Source organism: Gymnodraco acuticeps, unplaced genomic scaffold (genome assembly GCF_902827175.1).
Source record: "Gymnodraco acuticeps unplaced genomic scaffold, fGymAcu1.1, whole genome shotgun sequence".
Lineage (NCBI taxonomy): Eukaryota > Metazoa > Chordata > Actinopteri > Perciformes > Bathydraconidae > Gymnodraco > Gymnodraco acuticeps.
Window position 1 is genome coordinate 641,710 of NW_022990198.1, and position 11,589 is coordinate 653,298.

Consider the following 11,589-nt stretch of genomic DNA (forward strand, 5'->3'; position numbering starts at 1 on the left):
TTTTTTTTCTTTTGCCTATTGGAATCTAATGACACAATGCTATATTTCATGTCTGAACAATTTATTTTAATGCCTTTGAACTATGCCTTGGGTCAACATAAGTAAAATAATATCTGCATTTAATGTTCAAGAGTTTTAGGTCTACAAATTAAACTGAATGGTAAATAACTGTAGTTAAAAGTTATTTTGTGATCTGTCTCAGAAAACCAGGAGCACCCTGAGGCGACTCAAATATGGAGCTGATGGGATCCACTCTGACAGCCACATATGCTCGCCCTAAAAACCAGCCACTTCCTCCCGGCCATCTCCACCATGGCATCCAGCTATCGCAACCCCCAGCCTGCCATGGCCATGAATCCCAGTGCCAACATGTGGAGGACCAACACCTATTTCAAAAGCAGCAGCACTGTCCCCACCCCTTCTTCCATGCAGCGAGATAATTTAGATCTGGTTCGAGCAAAGACCATGTTCTACCCATCGAACAGGACAGCGCTGTCCCACCCGCTACACTCCTGACGACTGGTACAAGTCTAACATAAGCAACTACAGGAGTCCGAGGCGTCCCGGAACAGCGCGGAGAGGCTGAGAAGAGACACCATCAGGCTGATGCAGGACAGGGATCAGCTGACCAGACGTACCCAGGAGAGTACCAGCAAGAACATTGGCGAGCGGCTCAATGACGTTGTCTTCTGGAGGTCTGAGCTGAGCCATGAGATTGACAACATGTTGACAGAGATAGCAGCGCTCACTGATGTTAAGAGGAGGCTAGAGAGAGCCCTGGCAGAGACTGAGGGGCCCCTTCAGGTGAGATTGGAAGGAAGACATGAGTGTGTGTTACCTTGAAGATTTCCTGTCTGGTAACTACATACGTCTACTTTTTTAAATGTGTTTTTTGGAAATGTTTGCAGGAAATGTTAACATCCTTACAAAGACAAATTGCATTTGCCTTCAATTCTCTGGTCAGGGCTGTGTTCATGCATTCATATTAACAATTATATCATATTGTGTGTGCACAATCTATGGTGAAACCAGTTTTGACAAGGGTTCCTAGTTTAGCTGTAGCAACAGTGTCTGCCTGGTTCTTCAAACTACTTTAAAATGCAGTATTTGCTAGTCAAACTTTAATTAGGTCCCCCGGGTAAAGAACCACTGGTCATTGTCTCACCTAGAGTGGGTCAACTTGACTGGAGATCTGATGACATACATCTTGTTAGGCTTAGATCAAATGGCAGGAGCCTTGTCCAGGAAACTGGAAACTGGAGAATGCAGCTGGTTCAAGTCATACTATACTTAGGAATATATACTTTATGTCATAACTGCTCACCTTGAATTTCACAATCAATAAAATGCTGCAAATTGAGTGACTTATATATACACTCCTAATAGTCACGATCACTTTGTCAATAGGTGTCTCAAGAGTGTTTGTACCACAGAGAGAAGCGGATGTCAATCGATCTGGTACACGACGACGTGGAGAAAGACCTCATAAGGGTAACATTAAAGCTAAAGTAATGTGTGATCTCTGATAGAAACCTTGGTAAAGCAATAATCATATGTTGTTATTTACCTTCCCTGTAAGGAAGTGGAAGTCATTAAGTCATGTCAGGAAAGGATGAGAGACATCTGGACAGAGCCATCGCTCAACTGGCGTGAGTCTGAAAAATCAATTTATGAATCATTACTAAATCCAGGGTTTGACGTGCGCTTGATTGATCGCTTTGTTTCTGCATGGTGTGTGGGGTTTCTCAGGTCAAACAGAGCAGCGCAGCATGAACTGGAAAGAGACATCGGTGACAAAGTGACAGCTCAGAGGATAGATGACAGGTGTCACCATCTGAGGAACACATCAGACGGTATCGGCTACTACAGAGGGATTGAAAGACTAGATCCTTCGTGAGTACAGTTTTATGTCATCAAATATATGTATTAACTGCTCCGTTTCATCACGTCAAACGGCTGTTAACAATCTCTCATGTTTGTTTAAACCAGCCTGGAATACCGGACAGGGCTGTTTAGTTTAATTGTCAATCATAAAAAAGCCTTTGAAAGTCAAAAAAAGCTGCTGCCCCTTTTTGTTCTTACAACAGGTTTAAACATACCATAGTGAATCTGCAGTTATTCGCCAACGCAGTCAGGCCAAACTAGGTGCTATTAGCCAGTTGCTAACATCAGCTTGCTAACATGAAAATGCTAAAATGCTTATGTTTTACAGGTATAGGTGTGTTATTGAATTTTGATCACCAACTTACTTTAGCAAGATCGTTTGCTAACATTTTTAATTACACATAGGTTAGCTGAAGCTGATTGAAATTGTATTAATTTTGGAATTCGAAACGTTTTATTGTCTAGTAGTTTTGACATGATAAGGGTGCTAGATATAACCCAAAGTTAGGACAATTCATTCTGAGAGGGAAATTAATGTTTGGAAAACTTCATGGTAATCCATTCCAAGATGTTTCACTAAAAGAAAAAGAAACAAATATAATGTAAAGATCTAGATGATGGAACGGCTAGAGGAAAAGCCAGGGGATCAACAAAGTCGCCTTTTTCCTCTAGGAAAAACAAATGAGAATGTCATCACAATCCATCCAATATTGTTGAGATACCTGAGTTAGGCAACTTACAGAACGATGTTGCCTTCGTTTAAGACGCGCTGCTAGTATGATCAAAACTATCTGAGGAAATGTCCCTCACCATGGTGGATTTCTATGACCAGGTAAAACTCCTGCTGAATTCCTGTGACTCCAACTAAGAGCTAATTATTGTAGGAGACTTTGATATCAACTGGAATGACAAACAAAATAGAAAGAGCTTAAAACGGATCACGGATAAACACAACTTAATACAACTAATGGATCAACCGACTAGAATAACCAAAACCTCCAAGACTATGATAGATTTATTATTTACAAACAAAGCTGATAGAATAGTTTAAAACCTACAACTTCCTGACTGGTCTTTTTGACCATAATATTGTTCTTTTTGCCAGGAAACTCACAAAAAAAAGGTTCATGGCCACACCTAAAACCCCTGCCTTCGGTTTCTCGCTTCATCCCAAAAAAACCTGCAACAACGTTTTATGGAGGCAGTGAAAATGATTGATTGGGGAGACACTCTGTCCTCTGAAGACATTGGTGAAAAACAGTAATCTGTTCATATCTAAAATTAACGATGCAATGTCTTCCTTCTCAAGGAGAGGGTGCCTTAGGGACAGGAAGGAACATCATCTTCCCTGGCTGAATCTACAATGCAGGAATCTCATGAAATCTAGAGATCAACTATTAAAAGCAGAGCTTGAAATTCCGGGCTATTCACTGATAGACAGAAATTCACTCATGCTCGTAACAAGGTAACTAACAAACAATAAGACAGGCCAAAGCAAACTTTTTCATCAACATAACATGTGCGAAAGGTAACAGTAAAAACGTTGGCAAATCCTAAATAAACTTAGGTAAACATACCAAACAGGAAAATAATGTACTAGGAATTAAAAATCAATGATGCCCTGATAAAAGACCCTGCGGTGTTGGCCAACTCTCTAAATGGGTGTCAAAACTAATCACCAAACATTTAGATAAAGGTTTCGCTCCACTCCACCCAATGCAGTTTGGTTTTCGTGCTCACCACTCCACTGAGACAGCTAACTGTGTCTTTGTGGAAAAGGTTAAATGTATGTTGGACACGAGCCCATATGTAGGTGCTGTCTTCCTTGATCTCAGGACGGCTTTTGACACTGTTGACCACCAAGTGCTCCTTACAAAGCTGACTTATTTCAATTATTCGGCAGATTCAATACATTGGGTTAAGTTTTACTTATCGAACAGAAAACAGTGTGTTTTGGTCAACAGTACCAAATCCCCCTACCTTGTCAAGTTGACAGGGTAGGGGGATTTGGTACTACAAATTATATGTGTATTACAATTAAATTACAATTAAATTACAATTAAATCACAATTACAATTAAATCACACTGTAAAATAGGTTAATTTTGTCGTAGTTTGGTTTCCACCACAGTATTTACATGGAAAATAAGCCCCGCCCCCTCTCCAGCGCGTTCTGTTTGAATGACAGGAGTAAACACAGCTGACAGCCGAGGTGAAACTCCAGCGGTTAGAGTGATGAGAAATTCGCATGCCATCGCGTCCGTTGTGAACGCAGCATAATGCAGTTCAGAAAACACTGTTCTGTCGCTTTTAAAGCAACTTCGAGATTTTAACAGTGTGAGGGGCCCAAAGGCCATGGTGGCCGTAGGACGTACAATTATTTGTGGGGCATAACGGCCAGACAGAGGGGCTAAGACGGCCATGGCCGTCATGGCCGCCGTGAAAATCCTACCCTGTTGGGGTTCCACAAGGTTCCATTCTTGGACCATTACTGTTTTCACTGTACATTAATGACTTGCCTAATGTATGTCCTGAGTTGAATGTGCCGATGATGCGGTCATCTTTGCACATGGGAAAAACACTGAAATTATCTCATCCTGTATCTCAAATGCTTTGGACAAGGTTCAACACTGGCTGAACAACATTTGCTTACAGTTAAATGCAAAAAAAACAGTATGCATGATGTTCAGTAAACGACCAGTCAAAATCGAAGGGTCCAATGTGTTTTTAAACAGAGCAGACTAGTGTCCCAGTTCAAGTATATTGGAGTCATACTGGACTCGAACTTGAGTTTTAAGAAACATATTAAGAAAGTATCCAATACCATTAAATTCAACTTGCAACATTTTAAACAAATTAGACCTTTCTTAACTGTCAATGCTGGAAAGTCATACCTCCACTGCATGATTCTATCCCATATTGAATACTGTTTGACAAACTGGTCGTTTGCTTGTGCCACAAACCTGAAACCAATAGAACAGCTGTACAAGAGAGCTATCAAGGTGTTTGACAGAAAGCCAAATTCATACCACCACTGTACCATCCTTGAAAAACACAATTTCTTGAGTTTTGACAATTTCAAGTCTTTTAAAAGTATGTGTTTTTTTAATAAATGTTTACATGGCCTTGCCCCCCCTCCCGTAGGGGAATTCATCCACAAAAACACACTGGACGCTGCACTGGGTCAGAAACCAGAGGAGACTGTGAAATACACCGTAGACGGACCACTTTTCGGTCAAAATGTATTATCAATTAAGGGCAGCTCTTTGTGGAATAGCCTCCCAACTGAGTTACGGGATTGTCCCACTTGAACAGCTTTAAGGTCAACTCAAAGAATGGTTGAGAAACAAACAAACATGCAATCACCGCTAAATGCACTTTAATACAGGAGTATCTCCTCTTGCACTTTATGTAGCTCTTTTATCTTCTCCTGTACTTTATAAGTCGTAGCTGCTATATTGTACTGCCATGTGGTAAATGCTTGTATGCTGCTCACGCTCTTTCTGCATATCATGTATTTATTTTGCTATGTATATAAATGTCATGTTCTTAAATGTTGTATGTGAGGGACTACGGATGGAAATGAGCTCAAAGCTAAAATCCGGCATGTTTACGGTTTAAAGCATTATTTGTTTTAAATGTTCATCAAAGTATAAAGTTCCGAATACATAAGTCGTTATTTTTTCCCTTTGTCAGACTCTCCCTGCCGGACTCATGGTCGAAGTTCACAGACGACAACATCCTGCACTCCCAGAGCGAAAGGGCTTCCTCCCACAAGCTCAGGGACGAGATCGAGATCCTGCTGAACACCACGTCCAACGAGATGTGGAACCAGTTCAACAACGCCAACGTAGCCTTCACAAACCGCATATCAGAAACCGCTGATGCTAAGAACAGCCTGCAGACACACCTGGCTAAGGTCATCCCCTTTTCTACATGACAATTCATTCTTGTTATGCTGTTTAAGAAGAAATATTGGTGACATGATTTTTAACAGGCTGTCAGGTAAGAATGAAAAGTAAAAACCGCCTGTATTCTAAGAAAGTAGTTTCTAAGAAGCAGTCACATGGCTCTATATTAAGGAAGAAGACAAAATCCATTGAGTGGTTAACTAAATTTGCCACTTATATGTATGAGAGAAGGGGATGATGTGTTTTCTCCATTCTCTACACAACACACAGTCCATATGTGCTATATATCTTTAAAACTGTGGAATGTAAGATACATCTTCACTCATACCCACTCCCTGTAGCGGACATTGTTCCTGTCTGTAGTGGATTTTGTGAATGTTTACTGCAAAACATTCCTGTCAAAAGAGCGACTGGAATGGTGATAAATGTCCCTTTCATTGCTTGCGCCATATTCCACACTGGGTCTCATTGTTCTCCGGTTAATTGCTTGGAGCCACATCAGCTGTTGGATGGGTTTGAACACTGACAGCAGCTGTGATGTGAGACACACTGTCCTTAATAATCCTCTGTCACCGTCAGTTGTAAAACTAGATGTTCTGAAGTGAAATATACTTTAAATGTGTTTGGACAGAGCAGGGTACTGTGCTCAGCTGAAAGCTTGCAGTGTACGGAGTTGGCTTGTTCTGTGCTCCTACCAGGGGGATTTTTATCTCGTTCTCTTGATCTAGTCAATACTTCCGCTTTCGAGCATAATGAACCTCTATCATGAATGAGACACTCAGTTGTTACTTTTATCATTTAACAAAGAATTGTTTTCATGTCATTTGATTCTGTATTTGTTTTGTCTCATCATGTAGACTCTGCAGGAGATCTTCCAGACGGAGATGCTGATTGAGTCTCTGAAGAAGGCCCTCAGAGACAAAGAGTGCCCGCTGAAAGTGGCCCAAACCAGGCTGGAGGAGAGGACCCGCAGGCCCAATGTGGAGCTCTGCAGGGACAACCCACACCACAGGTACTCTGCTGCTAGTATTCCTTCCTTCATTGTTCTATATAATTCATGGAGTAAAATACTATTTGGTCGTTCCTTTTTATTGTGGTAATACTATGAGTACACTGCTGGTGGTTCCATATTACTGGCTAGCAAACACGATAAGCCGTTTTCAGAAGTGATAAATAATTCCATCTAATGTATCCATCCCCATGATTTGCATATGCTGCAAAATGTTATGGGTTCTCTCTTTCACCATGTTTCATCAAAATCCAGCCAGGCGACTTTAACGTTATACTGCTGACTTACAGACAAACAGAGATGTAATTAGTAGTTCAGTAGTTAAGTGTCACTCATTACATGTTTCCTGGGACTGCACCTTTATTTATTTCACTTCTTGAGGTGCTCCTCTTTATCCTTCCAGACTTGTGAGTGAGGTGAGAGAGATAGAGGACACCATTCATCGGCTCCAGGAGAGGCTGATGGAGGCTGAGAACACTCTGCAGACTCTGGTCAAGACTAAAGTCACCTTGGAGCACGACCTGTCCATCAAGGCCAACTCCATCTTCCTGGACCAGGAGAGGTGTATGAGCATGCGCAAGAGCTTTCCCAGCATGCCCCGTCTGGTGGGCTACACCTAAATAAGGTTCTAGAAAAAGCGAGTCTATATTGGAGAACCAATATAATTAACGATGACTGTTTCAATGGGTTTGGAGTGATTTTAAGGGTGGTGTGAATGTAAACAAAATGACTTAACTTTACAGGCACAGATGTCAAAATGTAGCTATAAACAATTTATTAACCAGATGTATAAAAAGACAAAAAACACCATTCATTGTCGCCTGATGCTTTCATTTTGCACTTTTCACTGCATACTTTTAACTGTTTTTCTTTAAAAATGCTGGAAGATATTACCAAATGCAAATTAAAAGAATAGTTGATGATCAAAAGAAATCAATGCATATACAACCCTCACGTCTACTGTAAATCTAATAATATCGTACAGGAAAAGATCCCTCAACAGTCAAAGGTGAGCATTGCCGTGAAAATCAATCACTTGATATGTTCTGTGACGGCATTCAAATAACTTGTATTTTCTGATCTGTCTTTACACTTTGGACAGTGTTGCACAAACGGTGGTCCTGAAGCACATGTGACGAGTAATCTTTAAAACAAATAGTTGAGATTATCTTATGCACACAATCAGAGCTGTCAGTTTGACCCAAATGTGACCCTGAGGGAATGGTGACACGGAGATACACCCTTTGTCAGGTCGGTATGGTAAACACAGAAAAGTTGACTATGGATGTGGATTGTGAAGGACTTTTTTACCAACCTTCTTTAATGAGCCATTACTCAATGCCTCACCCATAGGAGAAGCTGTGCAAACAACTTCTAAGTTATGTATGAAACCCCACACCCATCTTACAGGACTCGAGACCCATACCACTCACTTCTCATTGGCCTCTTTCTTTTCCCCTTCTTATGCACCCCTCCGTCCCTGATGCCTTCATGGCTACTATAGATGTAACCCTGACTTGATCCCACACATTTAAAGATGTTGTTTCATTCCATTTTGTTTATTCAGTCAACACCTTTTGGAGCCTGAACCATGTGTACACAAAAACACACAATCACACTTCTTGACCCAAACCTTCCACTACTACTGAACTCGGTGTGTAACCTTTGGCTTCACCGAGGAATGTGCAAACACAAATACTGTTTGAGTTCTAACGTTGTCCGCACAATAGTCACTACGTCTCCAATCAGTAAATTGATCAACGTTATCAGAACAAAGAAGAGACAACATCATTTGACTTGTATCTGGTTCCATGTGTTCATTTGGTAATTCTCTCCCCTGCAGTTTATTTCTGTTCAATATCCTTGCTATCTTGTAGCATCAGCGAGAAGATGGTATACGTCTCAGTTATTCGTTTCTTTAATCAAAGTTAATGGAAGTTGACGACAGTCGCAGCTCCACTGGCAAAACTTAAGGATTAGAGATGCAACAGGCATATGTGCTTTTCTCAGATCTATTATAGAATCTAGTTCCACCCTAAATCCTTTCAGAGGCATTAAATAAAGCATGAACACGGTTTCATTATACATATTCCAAACAGGAGGGAAGGAGTGGACATAAAGATAAACCACTCTGTGTCTGTGTGTGAAAATTGCACTTTGATTTAGGTGTAAAGTTTTACAAGTCACAGTCACAGTGGGCTCTCTCTGCAGAGCAAACAGCATTGTGTTTGACTGTAACCCTCAGGAGCAAGTCAATGGCAGGAGGTCTCTGCCATGGTTTCCTGCATGCAGTGTGTGTTTAATGTGTAGTCCCACTCATGTGCCCAGGCACATTCCTGAGTCCTTGTATTGCAAAGAAAGGCCCCCTGTTGTCTAGCTCACATCAAAAGACTGCCTGCTCTCATCACCTTGTGATTAAACACACTGACAGATAGCACAGAGTTGAGTTTTTCAGATCCAACCCCCCAATCTTCCCTTTCTGCTTTCCCGCTCAGAAACACATAGTGGAGATACTCATGAAATGCCACTTAAGTAGAATGAACCCCTCTTTCTATGGCCCTTTGAGGTTAGGGTCTCTGTTTGGATGGGACACAAATAGGTTTCCCTATTTGACCTCCTCTACCACCCCCACATATGGGGAATGTACTCTGGAATTCTTACCGCAGTCCAGACATATTGGCGGTTTATTCTTAACGCCCGTTCTTGTTATAGATGCCCTGTGTCCCATGTTATTTTATGTTTCTTACATACCACCATGCCATACTAAAGAGCTGATCGCAGATCACTTGAGACTGGTGTGTTCAACGGCCCAGGGTTTCTTACTCTGCGCTGTAATTACAGACTTAGACTGAGAGTGCATCGTTGAAGGAGAAAAGTGGTTGATGTCATGGAGACTATTTGTTTTACTCAAAGTATGACAGTTAAACAATTAATGACCACTGATTAAACCATTTGGGGAATTTGGTTCTAAATTGTTTCTCAAAAGACCAAAAAATGACTTGATTGTATTACTGCTGATTGGGTTATAATTTGGCTACTGGGGTGTAGATCTCTAAAAATAAAACACAACCCTGACATATCCTCACATTTGTAAGTTTATGTGTTAGCAAAATGGCCTATTTACACTTCCAGCAATAACAGGACATTACTATCATCCTACACAAGTAATTTGTCTGGACAGTGCAAATATTTAGCCTCCTTTTTAGCTCCATTTTGTTCTCCACCAACAACTGAAAGAAATGTCAGAACTAACTTTGGAAGTTGCAAAAAGGTTGTTAAGAGTTCTGAAAGTCAACCATATCTTTACATTAAATGTCTATAGTGTTTACAATACAAAATAAGGAATTAAAAAGCTTTGAAGAACTGAAAATGTATATGATAATTCAAATGTATTAATCACTAGGATTAGCCCCTACCATATCACTTGGTAATATGTATTCAATGTTAATATAAACATGTTGATGAATGCAGGTTTAGTCTGTGCTCAACTCAGTCTAAACTATTCTTAAAAAACATTTCTCTTAGCTGTACCATGTGCTGCTTTTCTTTTTCAGACACTATTCAAAGTGTAAACTCTTCACAGGTGATTTATGTAGTATATCATTTGTCCACATTCAATTAGGGCCGTTTGTCTTATACCCTGCTGCAGTAACCATAGTAACAAAGTATAATTGAATTTGAATCCTCTCCTCGCAGCTTTAACTTCAATCTTACACAGAAACGTAAAACCTGAATGGAATGGCAATAATACTGTGCATCATTTTGTCATATTCATTGTTTGTATTGTAACTTTTAAGTGTTAGTCTAAATGTTAGGCTCATTTGTCTGATCTGGAAGAGCGATGCCTCCTCTGTTGCTTTAACTGACGCTTCTTCCATATTTTTCCTTATTAAATAATAGAGTTTTGGGGCATTTTTTCCATATCCAGGCGAGGGATGAAAAAGGACAGAGGGTGTTGTATGCTGAACAGAGGCAACCATTTGCTTTGTGATTTTGGACTTTATACAAAACAAAACTTGATTACATGCAAGTCACAAATGAATCATGAACAAATGTACCGGGTCATATATGATGGATAAAACCCCCAAAAGACCTAAAAGTGGCCTCTACTGGAAATTCTTGTTTAAACCGCTCAATTATATAAAACATTTATCACTTAATCTCCAGTCCTCTGAAAACTGCTGCAGAGCTCAGTTTGGACTGAACACTAAAAATGCATGGGAACCAGCTCTTCCTGCCGCTTCTGGATCCGTGCCAAAGCTCTGAGTTTTCTCAAGAGGCTGTTTCACTGCTCCATTATTGGGCTATGAAGTGTGTCTATCACTGTAAGCAATGATAAAACGGGAAAAATAAACTAAGCAGGAATCCGTTGAGTAATCGGCCAAGTTACAGCTACGAGGATAGAGAGAGGAAGCTGGAGATGGACAGATAAGGAACATTTTATATTCTGTGTGGTTTTCCGTCCCAACTGCCATCCTCACATGCAGCGGCTCTGTGTGGCTGATGATAACCAATGTGAGAAATCTTTGCCTCCTTAACATGTATCAATCAACATTGTGTCCCCCAGCATTCTGCACATATATGTGCACAGTTATAACAGGAGACAGGAGACACAGTTATAACTGTGTGTTATAACTGTATAACTGTGTGTTATAACTGTGTCTCCAATCAGGCACTGGAGATAAACCAGAGGAGCCTAACTGCTAACCAAAGTTCAGGGGTCCGCCACAAAGACTGGCACACACAGTACAATGTGGAAAAGACAAAGGTCTTTTGGGTCATATGT

The 11,589-nt window shown here is 40.6% G+C and overlaps 1 protein-coding gene across 1 annotated transcript; it reads left to right on the forward strand.

Moving 5' to 3' along the window:
- Positions 1–233: 233 nt before the first annotated feature.
- Positions 234–7,753, forward strand: tekt3 (tektin 3). Its single transcript, XM_034218181.1, is given in 11 exon segments — positions 234–289; positions 291–498; positions 500–545; positions 548–804; positions 1,408–1,491; positions 1,580–1,616; positions 1,619–1,649; positions 1,750–1,893; positions 5,580–5,802; positions 6,652–6,806; positions 7,207–7,753. Coding segments are annotated over 11 exon segments (1,458 nt in total). The 3' UTR covers positions 7,424–7,753.
- The last annotated feature ends 3,836 nt before the right edge of the window (positions 7,754–11,589 follow it).